General features: G+C 43.7%; 1 protein-coding gene across 4 annotated transcripts in view; it reads left to right on the top strand.

Moving 5' to 3' along the window:
- Positions 1 to 23,673, top strand: part of CADM1 (cell adhesion molecule 1) — a 334,473-nt gene extending 310,800 nt beyond the window's left edge. For 3 of the 4 annotated variants that reach the window (XM_060160431.1, XM_060160430.1, XM_060160429.1), the window contains 2 exons: positions 18,527 to 18,658; positions 20,643 to 23,673. In XM_060160431.1, coding sequence (XP_060016414.1) covers positions 18,527 to 18,658; positions 20,643 to 20,761 — 251 coding nt within the window. In that variant the 3' untranslated portion in view covers positions 20,762 to 23,673. Of the gene's footprint in view, positions 1 to 6,764; positions 6,819 to 18,526; positions 18,659 to 20,642 lie in introns of all 4 variants that reach the window. The other variant, XM_060160428.1, reaches the window with a different exon arrangement.
- Positions 23,674 to 24,008: the final 335 nt, after the last annotated feature.

Genomic DNA, 24,008 nt, shown 5'->3' with positions numbered 1-24,008 from the left:
AAATAAAGCTCAGCGGGGGCATCAGGAAATCCTTTTCCAAATTAATCCACTGACTTCCTAGGTTGGAATAGGTCCATTCACTTTTCTATATGTCTCCAATCAGAAAATGAGAATCACGTTTCATCTGTATATTACTGTATTACTTAGCTCACCTCTCACCCTGGCGATATTGTGCTTTGGAGAAAGATATGTTAGTTAAAAATGGGCTGAATTTTAATAACTGAATTCAAGGGAATCATTTGGTAAAGGGCCTACTTACATCGCTTTGCACATTGTGCAGGATTGAAATCTATCAGTTAAATGACAAGAGGTGATCAGCCAACCCTATGGTGTTCATTCAACTTTTAGAGAAACAGCTCTTCCCAGCACGACTGACCTTCTTAAACAGACCTGCATTTGAGGACTTAACCAGTTAGAAATCTCTGAGCAAAACCTATGCTGTGTGAGCCGTCCTTGAAGGTCAGGCCTTTATGCTTGGCTGACCACCCCCCGTATTTGGACCTTCTGATGAGAAATTCTGAGAAAGCAAAACAAACTTGGGTATGGGGCAGTATCTCTCCCCACCCTAACCCACCTTCCCCTGCCCTCCCTGTCACTGGCACAAAGGGAAAAGTTCATAAAATTAGTTAAAGGGCCAGATACACCAACAATCATGAGAAATCAATTAGATAAAAAACTTCCACTTTCCAAGGTAATGCCCCATGGTGCTCACTGCATCTCAGACACTGCACTCCATTAAGCTCAGTTATTTGTAGGTTTCATCATTAATTGAGCACTTCCTGACTTTTATCGATTATTCTCAGAGCTTTAAGGCTATTTTAATGTAGTTCAAGAGATTTTTGTTCTATTCTTTTTAAGATGCTTTAAGTTCTGAGCTTTCTATAATTAACTCCAGGGTCAAATGTAATCATAAGATTCCTGAATTCTGTGAGATCTTTGAAGAGATACTAATCATTTATCTCAAGACTCCAGGCTTCTGTTTTCTAGGTCCCTTCAGTAACATTTGTGTAGTTATATGACTCTAATAGTTGTAGGTCTTGGAGTTGGGTGGGGTATTCAAGGTAAAAAATATGTCCCCCTGGGCTTCCCTGGTGGCACAGTGGTTGAGAGTCTGCCTGCCGATGCAGGGGACGTGGGTTCGTGCCCCGGTCCGGGAGGATCCCACATGCCGCAGAGCGGCTGGGCCCGTGAGCCATGGCCGCTGGGCCTGCGCGTCTGGAGCCTGTGCTCCGCGACGGGAGAGGCCACAACAGTGAGAGGCCCGCGTACCACACACAAAAAAAATAACAGAAAACAAAAAAATGTCCCCTGAGCTGAAAAATGAGAAATTAATTTAGGGAGCCAGTCCTGATCTTAGGATACTAGTATTTGAACATGTATTTCTCTATGGAGAAAGAAAGTGAAGGTGATCTCTTTTTGTAGTATAATAAAGAGACACTTGGAATAGGACTCTAGCATTCGTGTGACAGGAAACAGAGATGCCTGTGTACTGTGAGAAACAACCACTGTCTTACTAGTTCAGGGATAGTGTTCAAGCCAGCAATGTCCCAGTAGGATGCTATTGACCAGCAGTGAATGAGAAGTATACCTACAGCCAAGAAATTAGGGGAGAAAAAAAAGGAAGTAAGAATAGTATAATATATATGTATGTGTGTGTGTGTGTGTGTGTGTGTGTGTGTGTGTGTGTGTATAAATATATGATCATCATATATAATATATGATTCCTTAGCAGGTAGAGAGAAGTGATAATCCAGGTTGATTCCTATAAAATGCATTTATAAATACATGCTCCAACTTGTCTAAAACCCTCACAGCATCCTCCCAAAGGGATCTGACCCCTCTTTTCAACAGCATACTCTCCAGCCCACAGCAAAAAGCTTTAATGAAAGCCAAAGTAATATCTAGAATTTTACTTAACAGGGGGAGAAAGTCTTCCAGGTCAGTTGTCAGGATAGAAAAGGCAATAGAATATGATTGGAGTTACAAAGCAGGGGACCACGTTTCCAAGGAGATGAGGATACAGAACTGACTTTATTCAAGTGACTTATGGGTAAAACCCAGCTTCTTCCATATAACAACCATGTGACTTAGATTCATTTGAGAATTATCCTGAGATGGTCATGTTGGAGATCTGGGCCTAAAAAAATGTTGTGGTTTGATAACTTGGCAACTTAAATGACAAGACGTACTGGGTCAGCCAGTTGTGACCATTGTACTGGTCTTAAAAGTTTTCATACCGGATTTCTTTCCATACTTTTCCATACTCTTTTCTTTTCTAAAAAGGAAAAAAAATAATTTTACAAAATGTTTTCCCTTTGAAGACTCATTAAAATATTTTATTCAAGCTTGTGTTGCTAGAGTATGTATGAAGTATATCAGTTGTTTATGTATGTTGACCTTTTGTTCTTACCAATATCTGATTAGAATAAGCATGTATTGGGAGGTTAGAAGTGCATGGGCATGATTCAAAAGCAAATGGATTTTCTCCAAAAAGAAACCAAACAACAGTCAGCCACAATGTGTCTTTAAGGATATAATTGATAGTACAGTAAAGATAAATGTGAGTGTAAGAGTGGGATTCCTAGACTAGGGCGATGGAAGGGGTCTTTGAAGAAAGATCTTGAGCATTTGTGTTTTGGGAGCTCATCCTTAAGGGATCTTTGAAGAAAGATCTTGAGCATTTGTGTTTTTGGAGCTCATCCTTAAGGCCTGGACAGGAAGAATCCTGTGTTATGTGTGCATGTTGAGAAATGCAAAAAACACTCTGCCAAATCCTGGTACCACATGGTCTGAAATTTATGGCAGAAATGCATGAGTGATGTTAAGCACGGATGGTGTACTCGTTCCTATGATTATTGATGTGTGGGTGCGTGTGATGGTTTTTATTTGTTTGTTCCAATGTGGGGCGCTTCTCTGTAAGTGTCTTGTGCCTTGTTCTTTTTCTGCCCTGTGTGTCCCCTCTCCCTTCCCCCACCCACCTCCCTCGTGTGAGGTTTTGGGTGACAGCATGCCCATGGTCTGGAATAGTGCTTGTGCTTTTGCTGCACTGTAGTCAGCTGGCTTCCTCTGGGTTTGGGGTTCTCTCTCTCTGTCTCTCTCTCTGTCTTTCTCTTTCTCTGTCTCTCCCCCCACTCTGCCCCACCGCTATTTCATTATTTTCAAGTCTACCCGTCCTTTTGCTTTCTACCTCTTGGTACATTAGAAGCTGATGATCTCATGAATTTATAATCCCAAATGAGTTATTAACTAGTTTTTAATTTAGTATGCAATTGTAGTGAGACTCAAACTGGGAACCCCTCTGACATAATTTTTCACTTTCAGTTTTGGTTTCAAAATGTTTGGCCTGTGCTAGATACATGCTTATCCCCTAGACCTCTGCCCTTAGGCAACTACCCCACGGATCTCCCTTTCCCTGACTTACTTCATAAGTCGTGCAAGCCGTGATGGAATTCTAAAAGCACATGAAATTTCTTATCTTTCTATTCAATTGTGGGGAAATTCTGAAGCCCATTTTAAAGAAAAATAGCCAGCAGTGCGCATTATTACAACCTCTATGTCCACCACCTGTGTATGCACCCCTCTGCACATCTCTCTGTATGAGTACACAACAGTGGCATTCGAAGGCTGTCATTCAGTCAAGGGACTCTGCAGACATTGTATGTTCTACTCAAGAACAAAGCTAAAGAGGTTTACGAATGGCTGCAGGACCTGAAGATTGTGTTTCAGCCTTGATATGCAGTTTGGAAACAATGTGCTACTGTTTAACGGCGTGAACCAAATTTCTGCTAATGGGACCAAGGGAAAAACTCTCCACAAAAGCTGACAAAGCAGGAAGAACAGGATGACTGACTGAGCATTTAGATTAAAACTGCCGGGGCATCTGAACTCTTATGGCTGGTGATGGAAGTAACAGATTCCATAATATGGCCAAGTGATCAGACATATGCTGCTTAGGTAAGAGAGAGACCATCGCCTATTTTTTCATAATGGGAATGATACTAGGGCCAGTGGGAAGTTTTTTTGTTTCCTAGAGGTTTTATTTGATCATTCTGTTTTAAAATTTTCAGGAAAAAAAAAAAAAAGAAGGAAACCCTGATGAATTGAGCCCCAAGCATTTAGATTTTACTTGACCTTGACCTTGAATTTAACTAACTCTAGGATTTCTTGCTGTTTCTAATTTTTGAGGTTTTCCTTAACCTGGTTCAAAATTGCTACGCCATACATACCATTATTAGAAGCCAGCGATTTCTGCTGGAAAGGAGAAGTAACCATACCAACAGCAGAAGCACTGTCTGAGGAGGCTTAGGGCACGTGCAGCACGTGATTGATAGCATCACGAAGGAGCAAAAATCACGTCTGCGGAAGAGACGATTCTCGTGCGTGTATTAAATTATCATGTTTGCACCTTAGGATTTTATTAATTGCTCAAAAGAAAATCCCATATGGACCAAAAGTAAACTTTCATTTGTTTAACAAAGTTTAAAGAAATGTGTTGAATACATTTTAATTGAAGTGACCAGGAAGGGCTTGAGCGGATGATATGAAAAGTTCAAGAGAAAAACCCAGAAGTAATTTCCCACTTATTGTTAAATGGTGGAGTTTCCTTTTGAAGACTATTCTCTGCCTCACAAAATGCATCTTTTTCTTTGAGAAAAATGAGAGCTGTATAATTTTTATCACGAAAGAAAACTGCCTAAGTCAAAGTAATTTTAGGAGGTAAATTTTGCTTGTACACTCAGTGCTTCAGTAAACTCTTCCTAATTATATTTATTTTGAAATTATCCAACTATGGCGGAGCACTATAGATTCATAAAATACAATAGTAGTGCAAAAACAAATTTAACGCCACTAACCTAGATGGCTTCCCACTTTTGGATATAATCTGAGCTGTAGATTCCAGAGGATTTGGTATATTTTAAAGTTTATGCCATTAAAAATGACAGTTTCATCTTTAATGAGGTGTGTATACACTGTCTGTCGCTTTTTAATGGGAAACTTTGCATATCAATGATATTTCATAAACATATTTGTCTTTATTTTTTTTAAATTAGCTTTCTAATGCCCTCCCCAGGGAAACAAGTCTTCAGCAGTAACTGCCTACTTGAAACATCCTCGTTTAATATGGTTCAGTGGGTGCCAAGCATGTATGTAGCATGCTTTGATATTCATTGGGCCACGTAGAAGTGAGGGATTAGCCTCCTGAGAACTGCAAATTCATAATTAACTACAGAGGAGAACTTTATGTTGCCCATTTATAACAATTATTCAAATCATTGTATTCATCAGTCTTTATACAATGAATAAAGCCAATTAGAAATAGGAACACTTTCAACCAATCAGATTTCAGAACCAGTGGATAACATCCCTACTCAGTTGCCTCTATAATTTATTGCATCACTCATTGCTTTCCCATAGTTGCCTAAATCCATAGTTTGGGAACATCCGTGGACTTCAAATCATCCCATTTTTAATTGGCACGTGCCATTGAATATTGGCAAGGGTCATGATGGAAATTCTTCAAGAGCTGGTATGACGCTTTCTTTCACAGCACCAACCTAGCTCTCAATATTCATTTGGCCTCTTTATAAAACAACTCACAAAATCCAACCTTTTACTGTCCATTTCTACATTAAGTGTTTCTGTTGATTTGGGAGCTTCTGAATAGTGCGGTCAGTTTGACATTGCTTGTTTCCAGAACATTTGTTTTAGTTGGTAGTTCACTAAGCATTACTCCCAAATCATTAATTCAGCAAATACTTACTGAGCTTACCTTTTGCGCTTGGCTATAAGAGAAGGGAAAGATGAACAAAGAAACAAGGCATGCCCCTCATTCCTGTTTAATAGGTCCACAAGTATCTTCAAAAGTGACAAATCTCATCAGAGAAGGATTAGCCAGTTGTTGTGCCAATGAGAAGACCTGGAGGTCTGCACAAACCAGACACGACTTTGTGGTGTTTTTAACTTCATTAAAGGAGCAGCCTGCAAATACAGGAAGAGGAAAGGGAGGCCATCTCCTAACTGAGCCCCCCGTGGTTTATCTGCTTTTCCTTCCAGGCAGAGCTAGCCGAGAGCCATCCCAGCTGGCCAACATCGGTGCTAACTCGGATACAGGCACTTCAAGCTCCACTTGCTTATCTCCTGACCTAACTGCTTTTTCAGCTTTGAGGGTTTCATTTTTTCAGGAATACCACTGATTTTTGAAATTCTCTTTTTGAAAAAAAAAAACATTCTGCAAATCAGATTTTCTGATGAAGGCAAACTGCAGTTAGCAGATGCCATACCATTTTGAAATCGATGATCCCAGATCATCCTCAATTGATAATGAACTGTGTTTGTCATTCTTGCCCAAGGATTTCAATTTACAGTGAAATGTGAACTAAAACTTACATACATCCGTATGTAACATCTCAATATATTTGTATTTAAGAGATCTATCAGAACATCAATAGCTAACAATCCGGCTTTATTTTTTGCTTTCTGCATGCTGTTATGAATGAGTGATTAGAAACATTCACCTTCATGTTTCATGTGCTTTGAAAGTGGAGACTGAGGAATCTTTCTGCCTCAATTGTGTATCTATAACAAAATGAAATGATTGGAGAAACGTACTTACGGATTAATACATTCAAGCTATCCATGAAAGAGAGAGAGATGGCAAGAGATTTGGCTCATGTTTTTTTTAAGAAATTCATCCTCAGTTCTTAAGTGTTTTGTTTATGTCCCTTGAGGAATGAAAAGAAAAACGATTTGTTTTTACTTGTAAGGCCTTACTCAGTTGCCCAATTCCGCAGAAGAACTGGACAGTGAGGACCTCTCAGGTAAGGGCTAGTCATTAGGTAAAAGGCTCTGCAGTGTCCAACCTGTGGGCCCTCCATCCACTTCCACAACACAGCCATTTGGATCGCTGGGCAGTCAATTCGCAATTGTAGATTTTAAGACTCAAGAAAAAAACAGCTTTTTATTAACACTTTCTTCCTCCCCCCACCTCTCTTCCCTGTGTATTTTCAGATTGTATATTGTGTGTATATTTCAGATTGGGGGCTGACCGCTGTAAAGACCTCCAGGTCAATAATGACCTCCAGGTTGAATCATCTTTGGGATTGAACCAAAGCCACTCTGTTCAGTGGCTTAAAATAATTTTTATGTTCTAGGCATATAATGGTTCATGAGAAATTTGTTTTATTTCAAAGCTATTTAAGGATGTTGGATTATGAGACAAGATCTTTATTAAAAAAAAAAACCTCCTTCTGTGGAATAGACTAGAAAAGCCAGGTCATAGTTAATCTTAGAAGGAGGGGGAGGGGAGGGGAAGGAAGGAAAGGGGGGGCAATTGTTTTGTCACACACCATGATGCAAACTAATTATCCACCTCAGACCTTTTTCACAGCACACTGAGCTCTTGCAAAAGTAGGTTTCATGCTTGATTCCAGGATTTAGGTGTTACTAATCCAAAATAAGAAGCATATCCTATAAAGGAGGGGAAGGAGATTTAAAATGGTCAGAGCTAAACAATTATATGTGCTCCCATGATGTTGTGGGACTTCACTGCCAACCAGCTGCAGCTTTTGAAACATTCTGATCAGTTGCTTCTTAATAAGTCAATAAGGAAGGGCCCTTCCTCATCAGGAGAAACCAAGGCAGAGGACTGTAGATGCTGACTCCAGCCTTTTGGAAACAAGGGTTCCATGTTGCCCTTCTCGAAGAGATTTCACTGCAGCTCCCTTGAATAGCTGGTTGCTAAGGTGCAGCTTTAACTACAGGTCTTACCCAGTGAGAGAATAAGATGGTACCACTATCTTTCACAAGCGATAGATTTCTTGCCTCCTCTGTGCTTCTGTCAAACCTCAGGGACGCCTTTATTTTTCTGCTATGTAGCGTGTCCCAGTTTGAACCTGGCTGATGGATTTTCCCACAGAGTGGAAGCTCCAGGAGGCCATATTGGTTTTGTTCACTGCTGTACACCTGTCGTATCATAAGCACGCAGTTGATACTTGTTGGACGAATAAATGAATTCCAAACCCCAAGGAGTTTAGATAGATAAATAAATAGAAGATTAGAAACGTAGCCAGCCATCAAAGGAGTGTTTTATTTTTGCCTCTTGGTGGTGGTATATTTAGAGAAGTTTCAAAAATGTTAGCTTGATTTTTTTTGGGAAATAAGAGCAAATGAGTCCTTCTCCCTGCTTGGAATATCATGCTGAGTGTAAGAAGACTGACTCCTCAGTTCCGATCCTGGCCCTAAATAAAACGGCCCTCTGACACAGTGGCAATTGTATCTTCTCAAGGATCCGAAGAAGGGACCAAGTTCTCCTTGGCCCTGATCCCTCTCAGCATATCAGCCAGACAGGATCACTCATATGCAGGAGTCATTTTTCTCCTCTTTAGGAAAATGGGACGAAATCAGCCCTTATCCCTTCCCCGAGCATCATCAAGGAAGGAATACTCCAGGTCTCTCTGCTCTGCACCAAGTCAGAGGCAGCCTTGCTGCAGCTCTATCAATCACCCCTGAGTCGGGAGTGATAAGCCAACAACTGTTTGTGTTCATAATAATTTGGTTAAATTAATAATTACGTTGTCCCCCTCCCCTCCCCCGTCCAGGAACGCTGCCGTTGTATATTGCGAGGGAGCCATAAGTCAAGTAGAACCCTGACGATCTGTCAGGCTGGGGCCGGGCTGCCTTTGCATCTGGTTTGATGAACTAATCAAAAACTGATTAGCACCTTTGTTCAAAGGGGATGCTGATTAATCAATTACTATTGATTGTGAGCATGGCTTCACTCGGCAGCAAAGAGACATCTGAAGGGGAAAAAAAAAACACCCGATAAAAATTGAGCAGCTGTCATAGTGTTTAAATTTATTAAAACAAAATACATTACTTTTTATGAAGCTGTCTTGAAATGGGTCACTGAAGGAGAGCATATTGATTGAGAAAGGATGAACTTCTTAAATTTCTGTAGCCTAGAGACTGAATTCAATTATAATACAAGACAAACAGGTTAACACCCGTCTTAAACAGTCCATCAATAAATTAGAGGAGGTGTTGTACATTTAATGCTAAGCTGTGGTAATGAATAATATTACCATCCATTCCCTGCTCCATCTGGGTAGAAATTTCATTCTTTCCTTATCATGGATAAATGTTATATCCTGCGTTCCCTTCACAATAATGATGGTCCGTCTTCTGCCGGCCCCTTGTCCCGCTTCCTCCCCCATACACCACTGCCACCTCAGCTAATGACGGTTTCCTCAGCAACATATGGTGCCCCAGCCTCACCCGGCAAAGCAAGTGGCCCAGCTGATCCTCCTCTTTAATCTGCATTAAAAAATTATGCTTGTGTGTAGTTCAGTGATTTAATTATTGGAGGACCTGGGGAGCTTCTCCAGTTCTACTTTGAACCCTTTCATTGACTTTTTGGGTGTTAACTTTATTGATGACGGATCCACAAGAGTTTTGCGTTGCTTTATCAATTACATCTGCTATTTCCCGGTGACAGCTGGTGGTTATTGCCACCCATGTGGAATAGAATAGCTTCAAGCCTATTTATCCTTCTATTTTATTTTAAAACTTTAAAAAAAATGCCTCCAACTGCCTCCCTCCCTTCAGCAATGGAAGGTCCTTCGGGGACTGTTTAGTGGAGTGTGGTGGTGAATATGCCGCGTGACAGGGAATGGCCCTCCGGCACAATCAGAGCTATCCGTCAGGCTTCTGCTTTGGAAGCAAAGGCACCAACAAGAAATTTCAGCGCTCTCGTGCTTCCCGGAGAGAGACACGTTTTCAACTCTGGCCCTACATACAAGAAAGTGATCTGGAAAAATCAACATCTCCCTCACAGTCCATAGAAAAGTACGGATGGAAGGCAGATTCTAAGTGGCTTTGATAATCCATGCCAGGTGTTAAGGAAGAATCTAGGTGAGCCGGCTATAGTCCCTTAAGTGGATTACAGAGGAAACGAGCTCAAAATATGGTCTAGATGTAGTTCATGGAAGCACTTAAAGGCCTTCAGATCCAGATTATCAGTTCTGGGGTGGGATATAAGACCATCTGGCTGTTGTGAGTGTCCGCAAAGTCCGGCTGAACTTGCTTGAAATGTGTGTAAGAAACTGTCAATAGACATAGCATTTGGGGGGACTCTTTCCTTACTGGCTCCCACGTAAAGTATGGCCCAGACTTGGCAAACAGGCAATTGCATTTTTTTGTTAGGCTAGTAATAATAATGATGATAAAGAAAAACATCAAAAACCAGCTGGACTATGTAGACAAATTCAAGATCTGGCCCCTAAATCGCAGGTGAGGTCTCATTTAGCTTGTATTTGTATAGTATTTGACCGCTCAGGAAGCTTATGCACGCATACGATCTCATTTGATCCGCATTCATTCAACAATTGTTTGAGCTCCTCCTGTGTGCTATGCTCAGGCCTGGGCACCAGGGATGCAGCAGTGAACAAGACCAACCAGGGGCTGGAGCTGCCCTGGATTTCACGTGCCAGGATCCTGCCCTCATACAGTTACATTCTAGTCAGGGAGACAAGCTCAAAACACAAGATAATGTCAGACTAATGCTGTGGGAAAGAATAAACCTGGGTAAAGTGAAAGTGAGTGACTGGGGCTGGGAAGAGGTGGAGGGTAGCCTAGAAATGCTCACCAGGGGAGGCCACTGGGACAGGAAGACCAAGAGATGAGCATGAGCCAGCCGTGGGAGGATTGTCATGAAAATCCTGGGAGACTGTTAAGGAAGAGGTTGTTTACAAATGAGGGAACTGGGGCTCCAGAGGTTAAAATAATTTACTCAAGAGACAGAATCAGAATTTAAACATATGGGTCTTCCCGGTTCTTCAGGAAACAGAGACTTAGGTTGCCATGGCTCACGGGCCCAGCCGCTCCACGGCATGTGGGATCTTCCCGGACCGGGGCACGAACCCGCGTCCCCTGCATCGGCAGGCGGACTCTCAACCACTGCGCCGCCAGGGAAGCCCGAGACTTAGGTTTAAAGTGGTTATCCTTCCTCTGTGAGATCCACACTTCCTTTGCCCTGGTATCTTCTTGGGAACTCTTTCCCTCTTGGACCCTTTTCGATTCAGTCTGTGCATCCAAGGAATGAAGCAGGGAACGTTGAGCTCTCCAGAGCCCATCAGGTATAGAGCCACGTGCTGACGACCGGGAAAGATCTCTTCCAGCGTTGAATCACGCTCTTTCCCATTCAAAGGGGACCTTAAACTCTGCTCAGATGTTTTCAGTGCCATTGTCCATTGATCTCCTAAATTATGGGATGGATTTCCCACTGAGACGGTCCTAAATGCCATGGGAAAGTGTTGAGTTGCAGAAGGTTAAAACATGTAGATTACCTTATTTTAAAATTCCTTTTAGTACAAGGCAGTGGACTGACAAATCATATTGGGTCCGTGCCAGCTTGGCCATGACTTTACCACCATGATGTAAGTTTGAATTTCATGGTATTGCTGATCTTCCCATAATCCAACATGCTGCTGTTTCCCCCATGGGGAGGAAGGAGACCATCAAATAGGAAATTTTCCTCCAAATTAAAGAGTTGGCAGGCTACAACACGAAATATGAATTCCAGTTCTACAGGTTGGACACTGCTTTGGGGTGACTTCACCATATTCATTAATCCATCCTCACACCCCCAAATGCCTGAGGTCCACTGAAGCATCTTTCTCCAGAGAGAGATTCTAGTGGGAAATGTATGTTTAGAAATACTTTTACAACCCTGTTCTCTTTATCAGATGTATACTCCTTTAAGGAAAACTCCAGTCTCATCCTCAGTGCCTTCCTGTTGCTTAAAATGGAAAAGGCAATCACACTTCTAAGTCCTTATTGTTAGATGAATAGGGAGGACTCGGGAGTGCGCCTTGTGGTCTCTTTGGTGATGATTAATGTCTTCGGGAGGATTTGCATCAAGTCATTTCCACTGTTGGTTACATTAACAAAATCAAGTTACTTGAGAAGGGAGAAAAATCAACATTAAAAAAAAATCTTGTTCTCATGTTTAGCTGACAGCAAGAGCTTAATATCCTGATACTTAAATGGTACACCTGAGTGATAACTTGGACTGGGCGGCTCACAGGACTGCCAGGCTTAGAGCCTTGACCACCACCCAGGACCACCAGTCACACTGTGTGCCATTCTACATAAATGAAAAGAAGGGGTTTGGTGACTTCAACTCAGCTAGTGTCTATGGGGCATCTTACCCTCTGAGAACAATGCTGAGTGTGCAGTATGACCCTCACCCCAAAGAGCTAGTAAGTATTTGCCTGGAATCAGTGATTGGAACTGGAATAAAGCCCTCTGTAGGCTTTATTACAGCAGATTTCAATTTGGCAAACACTTCTTGAGGGCCTATGATATGCCAAGCCCTGGCCCAGAGAGGCCCCTTCATATTCAGTGACACACTGGCCTCTCAGAACACCCCTGTGAATTGTATGATGGTGTTCCATGGCTCAGAGTAGCTGATTGACCTGCCTGAAGTCTCACAGAAAAGCAGTGAAGCCCAGCTTCTAGGCCAGATCTGTGGGCAAGTCCAGCACACTTTCCAGCGGGCCATACAGGATGTGAGGTCCTAACTCTTCCTGCATCTCCTGTTCGGGCCTGTTCCTGGAGGATGACATAGGCAGTAACCGCCTAAGAGCCCGTGTGCGGTACTTCTGATCTCAGTGAATACCTGCGGAGCTCTGGGTGGCAGGATGACGATGATGATGATGACTGCAGTTTTCCTTTAAGTAGCTTAACATAGTTCCTTTGAAACAGTAGCATAGCTGCAGTGACGTTGCTAGAATGAGATGCAGCCAAGGGGTAGTCCTAGATGCCTGGGATGCTGTGTGAGAACCTTCATGATTTTTCTTGCCTTACATTTATTCCTTCCCTTCCACTTTCTCAGAAGACAGAAAAGAAATGTTATGCTGCACGGAGGCTAGTGTGCTCCAATATATATTAACATCTTAATGGGAAAGCTGTGCATGTACTGTATACATTTACTACTCTCTGACAAGAGGGAATTAAATGTCAGAAGGATTTGTAGCATCTATAATTGAATTGCTGCTGAGAAAAGCAAATCTTAAAGAAGAATAACATATTAGGATTAGCAAATAATGTGGCATTTTGTCAGCGCATGCCATTCAGTTTGTTCCCCTTCAGTAATAAAGTTGTGCTTTTTAAAATGCACACTTATTTTTGTTGCCATGGCGGGAGCTGCAATAGGTGATGAGAATGAGAAGCTGCGGTTTGCAGATGGTGCCAGGTTTGCGGCTTGGTTTTGTTTTGTCTTTGAGGTCAGATTTTGGTTTTGTCTCAGATGTGGAAAATCCACTGTCAGGCTTTTTCTTTCTTTCTAGTAAGAAGTAACAAATGACATCATAGTCATTAAGCTTCCTATGCAATAGACTAATCCCTACAGCCCTAGGAAGCAGGGGGCAGCGATTCCACCATCAACACCGCTTCTCGAAGTTTCTAATTAAACTGACTTGTCTAGCCAGACCGCAGCCCAGGAAAAAGACTAGAACTAAAGCAAGTGACAGAACTGCTGTGAAAAGTCAACAGTTTCACTTTTTGCCCAGCTATTCATCGATAGAGAAATTACAGAAGGTTGAGCATATGAATTGTCCAATAAATAGAGGTAGGAAGACCCATCTCCTTAGAACCTCCCCTATGTTTTAGGTATTAATTTTGAAGATGAGACCTCAGGTAGTTTATAACCTTTGTTTAAAAATAGTATGTGCATTTAAGGGGAGTGTCTAGCTCTTCACAAGTTTTTAAGCGTGCTTTCTAGCCCAGGCCAAGGGTGGGTTGAAAGGTGAAGGAAAGCCAGGGCAGGGTGGTCCTCCCGCCCTCCGCCATGTGCTCGAACCGTATTATTGTATCACACTTCAGCTCCTCCGAGGTGGCAATGTGAGTGTCCGCCTGGGCTGAAGGTAGGCCGGCTGCAGCTGCAGCGGGCAGTCTGCTCAGCAGCCCCTCTGCCCACGTCGCTGTCTGCCAGGAGCTTGTCTAGGACATCCTGGCCATTCCCTAGCTATCCACGGATCTCTGCCTCGGGCAACAGAGCCTCCCAGGCTTTTCGCAGATCCATGATTAAGGCATTCACATGGCAGTTGATGTCAGGCATCCCGTGCCAGGTGGTAAAGTAGCCATAGCAACCGGGATCTGTTAGGCAGCGTGACTGCCGGAGCCCCGGCACTCAGTCATTTGAGGAGTAAGAACAAGTAGAGAAAAGGAGGCCCCTGCAGGGAGGGGAAGGAGGCTGAAGTTCCACTGGCCGTCACTCTTCTTGTCAGACCCTAAGGAACGAGCGTCTTCAGAACTCCCCCTTGCATATTGCCCACGAGGACAGGATCAAGCCAGGCCACCTGGCCCAAAGTAAAGAAAACTGAGCAGATTGGGCCATCGCTCTTGGGAGAGTCTTTGAATTTTTTTGTCCTGGCGGTTTCTAAGATGCTAATGGGAACCCCATGTGGTTGAAGCTGTGACCCAAGCAGTAGTAGCCAACTTAGAATTCTGCAAGCAGCTCAGTAAACCCTCACCTGGAGCCAAGTTGTTCCAGCTTTTTGCCCAAAGAAGAGCTAACTCACGAATACTAAACAGTTCATGACTGAGCTGTCCTTAAAGAGTCTCGTGTTACACCTAGAGCCGTAGACGGGGCTGCAGCACGGGACAGTGCAGGCAGGAAGGATTGGGCCCCAACTCTGAGTTGACACTTCCCAGCATCTACAAAGCGCCCCTGAAAATCAGGCTCATGGAAGGACAACGCCTCAGTTACTTGAAATCCCGTGTGAAGTGATCCGGGATGGCATTCCACAGTCCAGTCGGAACGTGTCACCCAAACTTTCTTGGTTCTTCAAGGCTGGAATAACCTTTGTGCCATAAATGTACACCAAGTCAAAATGTGGCTTTCCTCTTTGCAGTGACGGGGAAAAGCTAAGTCCCAGCAGGACGAACACTGTTACACCCGTTCCTGAGAGGAGCAATCATGTCTCTTAGAGACAGGAAAACACTCCCTCTGAACCAAAGAGCTGTCCACGTGCCTGAGGATCGGGCATGTTGCTAGTGTTTATTTTTCCTGTAGAAGCTGAGGACAGCTGTAGAATCTGTAGGTTTCCTTCTCTGCCTGATTCAGAAAAGTAGCCCGAGATCTGGAGAGGATGTCCCCCGTCAAGTTCATGGGACCTGAGGGAAAGGGTCTGCACCCCAAGAGGAGAGGGATCTGTGGATGAGGGTGAAAGTCATAGACTTTCCCAGGGTTTTGTCTTTGAGGTAATCGCTCACGGAACTGGCCAGAGCTTTTGCTCTGTGAGCAGAACAGGAAAGGCCACAGAGCCGATGGACTTTGTCAGAGCCGTGCTCCTGTTGGTGGCTGATACTACCCTGGGTTCCAGTTTGCATCCTACTCCCTTAGCCCGGTGCCTCTCTGTGTAGAATCTTGTGTTACTGCTTTGTGCAGTGAGCCAGGCACCAGTCCACAGCCTCTAGGGGTAGGTAACCAGCCTCCAACTATACCCCTCACCACCTTGGACCAATCAACGGCACTGTAAAAACTCCCCACCCAACCCACACGTGGACACACAAAAAGGAGTGAGGCGAGTCTGGAAACAGCGCCACTCTTCATAGCGGACGCCAGGCTATGCCAGGCGCTGGAGGATGGCCAGGACTGCATCAGTGCCCGCTGCAGTAAACCCCGGGGCGGGCCAGGGGTGGGAAGAGGCGGGGCAGAGCTGCAACCCACACTGTGCCCTGTAAATGCAGCATCACTTACCTTCTGGGTCCGTCTGCAGTGACTGAAGGCAGGGAAGATGTCTCGGGGATGAACTGGTGGTAGTAAACTTTCTGATCAAAGTGAATATCAGAAGATAGCTGGAGAGATTACCCCTATAAATAAGTATCTGTAAAATATGTATGTCCTTGAGGGTAGGGAAGATAACTAGAACCCAGGTATTTAATGTGGGCACAGGGCAGGGAGGAAAGAGCCGCACTGAGCCTCTTCAGCTCTGAGGTTCATGGGGAGCAAAGGTCAAAAGAATGGTTTTGGCTGGAAAAATTAATCCCACAGATCCGTATCCTGTGAGGTTGGTTGGTTGGTTCTTCTTTATCACAGAGCTTCCCCCTCCTTCCTCATCTCTCCTCCCTCTCTCCCTCCCTCGCCCCTGTTCTCTCTCTGGCTCTCTTTTCCTAGGCTTCTAGAATGTTCCTGTGCCTAGGCATGGAGAAGTCAGTCCTGTAACAGAGGACAGGGGAGTGCTTCCCCCGGTGGGTTAAGCCTGTGCTGGGGCAGCTTCCCTCCCCTCCATCTGCCTGGGACGGGACCTCTCTTCACCTCTCGCCTCTTGTACCTAACTTTCCCCGCTGCTCAGGAGCTGGCATCACCCAATTCTAAGACACAGGGAGTTAGTTGAAAGAGCCTTAGTTGAAAGAGCCTTATCTCTCAATAGGTCTGAAGCTCATGGCCACTGGAGATGAGCTAATTCTCATTCCCACAAGGTCCCCTATTTTGACAGCTCCCTAAGGAAAGCACAACTTTCTGGCTTTTCCATGACTTTGGTCTCCCACTGAGCAATTTTGAACGTGTGCAGTTGGGGTGAGGGTCTCCAGCATGTAAAGCACCATCCTCCAGCAGATACCCCGTGTCCAGGGGCACCCTCCAGGGCACGCTCCCCTTCAACAAGCTCTGTTGTCTTAAAAGAAAAAAAAAAAGTTTCCGTAGCAGAGTTCTGCCTCGTTGAAATGACTTTCAAGACACAGAGGCTGTTGCCTCTGCAGTAGGCAGCACGTTGGGCTGCGGAGGGAGATTCCACTCTGCCACATTTCAAGCGGAGCTTGTTAGACATGTGGCTGGAGGGGCCCACACATCACGGAGTGGGCTAATTGGCTGCAGTGCACTCCGCCTCCAACCCATCTCCATTCTCCAATTAAACTTCCTTCACCCTGTTGTCCTGGGCGACCCGCTGCTGCCTCTGATTTGGCACTTATGTTTGGGTTTGGATTGGGGATTTTTTTTTTTTTTTTGTCGTTCTTTCAAAGGTAACTTAATGAAATACTTTAAATACTTCATTTTTTAATTTAAACTCTTAATTAAAGCACTTTTCATGGAACCCTCAGTCACGAGTTATTTCCCCACATCCTTCAGTGCTTAATCTCAGAGTAGAATTGGAAATATCGATAGAAAGTGTAAATCGTGCCCTCCTGCTGAGAGCGTTGTATCAGGTTTCGGCTCAAAAGAGCACCATTACCTTTAGCTGTCACGGATCTGTACACTTGATCGATAAACTTCAAATATTATTAGAGGTGGAGGCTTCAGAGATTTGCTCTGTTCTTTGGAGAGAGACAGAGATAAATCTTTCTTAAAAATTGACTCGAATTTGCACTCTCCGTCTTCCTGGTGAAATGCATTTCTCTTAGGCGTCCAGCAACTGCTACGGGGACAGATTTATAGGCCGTGCGCTTCCTGTACTGAAAGATTTAAATGGTAAATCCTTCACATATGACTTCACAAATCATGTAAAGTTAAAAGTTTTTTACCGTTTCTGTTGCTGCTGTGCTTAAATTGTAAGGTGCAGCTAGTAAATCATTTTAATGGAGGTGTCATACTTGACTCAATAAAAAAAAAAAAGACAATGGTTTAGCTTCCACTCCAAAATGTTAATGTATTAATCAACGGGAGAATAATTGTTTTTTACTACATTATAAATCTCGGGTGCCATTAGGATTTCAGCAAGGGGTGATGCAGACACATTCCTAAATTAAAATTGTTCACACTGCCATACATCCATTCTGCATGGCCATAGCTCATTCGGGGTTCACTTTGGAGTTGTCCCCCAGCCAAACATGTCGTTCCCCAGTCGAAAGAAGACATCCCGAGGGAGTGATGCTTATAAAGGAGAATTAATTGCATCGTGAAGTGTTAAATAAATAAAAGAAAAACCATCTGTGGCAATGGACCATTATTCCTTGCTGTCTTTTTTGAAATAGGTTTTTAGACTGAGGCTTACTCCCTCATACATCCCAAATGTAGCAGGTATGTCACTTGCCTCTAGTTCCCTAATCCTTGTTTTATCTCTAGGCAGCTGGGGCTTTTGAGCTCCTTACTTTTCCCATGCAAATGCCTGGCAGGGAATAAGTCCCTGGGCATCTCTAGAAAGATGCTCCAGCCAGCCCTCCACAGCTCCCGTTACGGCCTGAAGGTGCCATTCTGAGCGCCCTTAAATAGTTAGGACCTGCAGCTGGTTACAGAGAGAGGGAATGACCAGGTCAGGACTGGACAGACTCTGTTTCTTCTCTCCCTGCTCCCTAAGCTTGTTTACATGCGTTAGCATCCGATGCGGCTTAGAATGAAATGCCTCGAGGGGAGCACAGATCAATGCAGCGCTGAGCAGGTCCCCTCGGTGGAACTTGATCCATCTTGACTGTTCTCTCTGACTCTTCCATTAAGAAAGAAGGTGACCTCTGACCCTGGAGGCAGTGTCGCCAGGGCTACTGGTGTCTCACAATACCCTCTACATCCCTATTCCTCTTCTGATTTCAACAGATTCTCGAGCAGGTGAAGAAGGCGCGATCAGGGCAGTGGATCACGCCGTGATTGGCGGCGTCGTGGCCGTGGTGGTGTTTGCCATGCTGTGTTTGCTCATCATCCTGGGGCGCTATTTTGCCAGACATAAAGGTAAGCCAGGCGCTTGGGCAGCCAGGAGGCCTCGTGTCACCACGGCGCCTGCCTTTGGGGGACTTGGAGGTTGTCCTTGATAGGCAGTTCGGTCTCTGTGGCCACACAGCCTCTTTGATTCCTGAAACTGGGAGAGAAAAAAACAGAAATCTTAGCAGCGGCTGATTAGGACTCTGAGAGGTGATGAGCAGCACTCCTTGATTTGGGTTTTTCTCTAAATGAACAGCTTTATAGGTGTGTTATTCTACAGTTCATTATTGGGGATAGAGTAAAAATTAGGAGGGGCTGGTGTGTGAGGTATGGTTTATCAAACCCCTAAATGATAAGCAGGGAAAAGGCAGCTGCATAACCTTCTGCTTTGCGGGATGCAGGTAGACTAGCCCTGCTCTCCGACCCCCACCTCTGGGTAAGCTGGTCACAGCAGCTAGGATACTTTCTTGGTTTGATGTGCCTTAAAAGCCACATAAATATGTATTTTTAAAATTATGAGTGCAATTGATTTAAATTGCCATTAATCATGTCACTTATCAGCTGTGCCGTCTGGATGGGCAATCATCTTCGGGAAGGCTCCTCCTCTCTGCCCCATGCTGCTCTGAGCCTCTTCTCTCCCCTCCATAATTTATCCTTGCCTTTGTTTGTCGGCCCTTGTCTTTCTTGGGTATTTTTCTCAAGTGCTGTGCAGTGGGCTCCCGAGCCTTTCCTATAGTGTAAACTCCAGGCACTGGCAGTCTGCTTGATTGTAGAACTCGGGCTTGGGGAGGGTCCCCTGAGCACAGCAACAGAGGTCCAAGGTGTTTGACAATCACCTTTAGAATCCGAAGTGCCCGTCTCGAGCGTAAAACGGTTTGGGGCCCTCAGTACTGGGGGTCCTTCAATGAGTGCTGCACAGGCCCAGCACTCTGTATACCCTCCGCCCACGCCCAGGAGGCAGTCTGTTTGGCCAGAGAGCAGGGCCAAAGTCTGCACAGAAGCTGAGGGGACCCAGGGAAGAGGGCATACTCTATAGCGGAAAGGGACGTGGGGGAACCATCTGACCGCCTGCCTTCTCAGACTTGTCACTTTGAAAACTTGAAAATACAACAAATAGATCGGCCTTTCTTACTTAAGAATCTTGGAGAATACGATAGCTAATGGGAGGAGGGTGATTTGATTATGACGGGCAGTGGAAGCTCTACCTGTATTTCATACTGAGGTGCAACCCTTGTCTTTCTCCGTGTAAACCATTGGGACTTGCTGATAAAGAGTGTCACCAACTCCGTTAACGTTCTGTCTATTGTCATTATAAAGTGGCTATGCCAATTAGCAAATCCATGAATCTGGGTCCGGGCTAGAGTGACATCAGGAGCGAGAATCACTTGTTCCTTAAGGCAGATCCCACGCCTTGATTCCAGCTGTTACAATATCAGATTGTTTCTTGATCTGGAACCCCACTCTGTGATGGAAGGCAGAAGAAAACCAAACCTCCTTGTGCAAGTTGAAGCACATTTTCACTTACGGACAGGCAACAGTGCTTCCTGAAGACAGGAGACGAGGGTTCAGATAAATGATGTGAGATGACAATAGAACGTCAGCAGGGCCCTAATTCATTTATTGGCTAATTGCTCTTCCTTGCTTTGGTCTTTAACCATGTCCGTGTACATATCTGGCCATTGGTCCTGGGCGTTTACTGTCAGCAGCTCTCCAGCTTTCTGCATTTTTAGCTCCCACTCACGTCTTCTTCTGCTGACATCCTCTGGTCATAATCACGGCTCTAATGTCTCATTTGCTGAATTATATCGCAGCGGTTCAGTTGGAGTGGTGCCTTTGGAACCCCCGGATCCCCATTTGTCTCACCCACCTCGCTCTCTTCTTCCAATTGTTTTTTCCCCTCTGCTGCCTGCACACCACTTCGGCTGATGATGGCCATAAAGCAGGTTGCCATCTCTGTACCACTTTACACAGAGGCCATCAGACAGTCACGGTGCTTTACCCCTTCATCTTTCAGGTACATACTTCACTCATGAAGCCAAAGGAGCCGATGACGCAGCAGACGCAGACACAGCTATAATCAATGCAGAAGGAGGACAGAACAACTCCGAAGAAAAGAAAGAGTACTTCATCTAGATCAGCCTTTTTGTTTCAATGAGGTGTCCAACTGGCCCTATTTAGATGATAAAGAGACAGTGATATTGGAATTTGCGAGAAATTCGTGTGGTTTTTTACGAATGGGTGGAAAGGTGTGAGACTGGGAAGGCTTGGGATTTGCTGTGTAAAAAAAAAAAGAAGAAGAAAGAAAGAAAGAAATGTTCTTTGAAAATTACACTCTGCTGTTTGACACCTCTTTTTTTGTTTGTTTGTTTTTTCAATTTTTATTTCTTCCTACCAAGTCAAACTTGGATACTTGGATTTAGTTTGGATAGATTGCAGAAAATTCTGTGCCTTGTTTTTCGTTTCTTGGTTGTGTTCCTTTTTTTTTTTTTTCTCTCCTCCCTCCTTTGTGCGCATTTATTTTTCCCAAAAAACTTTGGATTTTTTTTTTTCCAAAATCTCCCATTTTGGAATTTGCCTGCTGGGATTCCTTAGAATCTTCCCCCCCCCCTTATTTTCTTATTGTTTTTCCTTTCCTTTGTTTATTTTTTGAAGTAACTGCTTTCTGTTCAAAATTCAGTTTCATAAAAGGAGAACCAGCACAGTTTAGATTTCATAGTTCAGAATTTAGTGTATCCATAATGCATTTCTTCTCTGTTGTCGTAAAGATTTGGGTGAACAAACAATGAGAACTCTTTGCTGCTGCCCATGTTTCAAATACTTAGAGCAGTGAAGACTAGAAAACTTAGACTGTGATTCAGAAACTGTTCTGTTTGCTGTGGAACTACATTACTGTACAGGGTTATCTGCAAGTGAGGTGTGTCACAATGAGATTGAATCTGTCTTTAATTCTGTATCTGTAGACGGCTCAGTATAGATACCCCACGCTGTCCAGAAAAGTTTGGGGCAGAAAGGGCTCCTCCTTTTTCAGTGTCCTAAACAGACGTGACAGGTGAGGTCTGTTCCATTTATATAAGTGGGCAAATTTGAGTTGCCACAGAAAGGGAAGTAGGGAGGGGGGAAAGATAGTTCTGCTCTGGTTATTTCTGTTCCAAATGATTCCATCCACCTTTCCCAATCGGCCTTACTTCTCACTAATTTGTAGGAAAAAGCAAGTCCGTCTCGTGTGCGAATGACTGAATGGGACAGGGTTTATTTTGTTTTATTTTTGTTTCGTTTTGTTTTTTGCTTTGTGCTTAGTTAGGAAGGCAGTAGGATGTGGCCTGCATGTACTGTATATTACAGATATTTGTCATGCTGGGATTTCCAACTCGAATCCGTGTGAAACTTTCATTCCTTCAGATTTGGCTTGACAAAGGCAGGAGATACAAAAGAAGGGCCAGTATTGTTCTCAGACTGGTCTGCTGTCCATCTCAGTTCTCAAAAGGTCAGAGCAGAGGTGGAAAAACAGCATGTAGGGATTTTTCAGTTACTTAATCAAAACTCAAATGTGAGTGTTTTTATCTTTTTACCTTTCATACACTAGCCTTGGCCTCTTTCCTCAGCCTTAAGAACCGTCTGCCAACAAATTACTGATCCTCGCATGATGGCAGCCATAGTGCATAGCTACTAAAATAAGTTACCTTGAACATATCTTGGATGGGGAGCCTTGGGAAGAGGTAGAGGAGTCAAGTTACCATTTACCTTTTTTTAAAGAAATGTGGGGATTTTCACTGAAATGTCTAGGAAATCTAGAAGTAGTCCCGAAGGACGAAAACTAAACTCTTACTGTACGTTTTGGTAAGGCTCCAGACTCCAGAATACAGTCCCTATGGAAAGATGGCATCAAAAAACAGATAGATCTATATATATATAAATATATATTATATAACATTTTCAGTGAGTAATTTTGGATTTTGCAAGATGCATTTTTACTATTGTTACATTATGTGGAAGACTTACGCTGATTTATTTAAGGGGAAAAAAAGTGTCAACTCTTTGTTGTTTGAAAGCGTGTTTATTTTTCTTGTCTTTATTTTAACCTTTGATAGAACCATTGCAACATGGGGGCCTTTTGGGAACGGACTGGTATGTAAAAGAAAATCCATATTGAGCAGCATTTTGTTTTCCCCTCTCCTATCCCTAGGCACTTAACCAAGACAAAAAGCCACAACAAACATCCCTTCTTCAGTGAATTTTATAATGTGCAGCTCTATTCCGAGCCCTTAGCACCCATTCCGACCATAGTGTAATCGTATCGAAGGGTGAGAACCATTTAGCATGTCATTGAAAGGCTTTTCTCAGTTGTTCTTTTTAGGAAAACAAAAAAACAAACAAAAAAAAACAAAACCCCCCCACAAAACCCTACCATTGCTCACTGAATTGGCATCTCATTTTGGGGACCTCCCATCTTTCCGTTTTGAAAAGTGTACAGTAGTGCAGTGCTCCTGATGTGACTCTATGGCTTACAATGTTGACATGTCTCAGGTTCATGTGTTTTGATTGGTGTTTTCCGTCTCAGGTAGATTGCGAAGTGTAGGCCCCATGCATTGGAAAAAGATAATAATAATAATAAAACAAAGCAAAAACAGGAAATTATGGATTTTAGTTGTATATTGGTTTATGTATTTTTTTCTTAAGTATACAGTGCACTGTTTGAAATGTATTGTTGAGTATTACTTTGTACAGGTTGATCACTTTTTTTAGAGTGAAGAAAGAACAAACTTGTTTTTTGTGTTTTTTAAAGGAATATAAAATAATGAAGGATGTATAATTGATGCCAAATAAGCTTGTTCTTTAGTCACGCCAACGTCTGACTTTTCCCTTTAGGCAGTTCTGGTTTTGAGGTGTACATGAACGATGTTACGGTGTATGAAACTCCATATCCATATGTTCCATTCCCATTTTGTATTGGTTCATGTATACCATTTTTACAAAAAAAAAGAAAAAAAAAGAAGTACTATAAAATATCTGTCTTCTTAATAAAAAAAATTAATGTTACAAAGTGATCCTTTTTTCTCATCATGGACTTCTTACGGACGTCTCGGCCTGGGAGAAGATGGGCCCCTGGTCCGGCTTCCTCCTTAGCACCTCGCGCAGGGCCAGGAGCAGGGGCAGTAGATGCTAGGAGGTGCTGCCGGCTGGGCTTCTCGGGACCGCCTTCTCTCCTCCTCTGCTCATCCTTCCTGCCCTTGATCTCTCCTCCCCTCTCAGCGGACAGGTGGGCCAGGTGCTCTGGCATCGCGGACTCAGCCGTCTGTGCAGGTGCGCAGGCTGCAGTGCGGGCCGGCCCAGGACGGCCCCTCCCGTGGATGCGTCTCCCGCCCTCACTCCCCTGTTTCCA

Source organism: Lagenorhynchus albirostris, chromosome 9 (assembly GCF_949774975.1).
Source record: "Lagenorhynchus albirostris chromosome 9, mLagAlb1.1, whole genome shotgun sequence".
In the NCBI taxonomy this organism is placed as follows: Eukaryota; Metazoa; Chordata; class Mammalia; order Artiodactyla; family Delphinidae; genus Lagenorhynchus; species Lagenorhynchus albirostris.
Note: the sequence above shows the minus strand (reverse complement) of the source record. Positions and strands in the feature narration are given on the sequence as shown.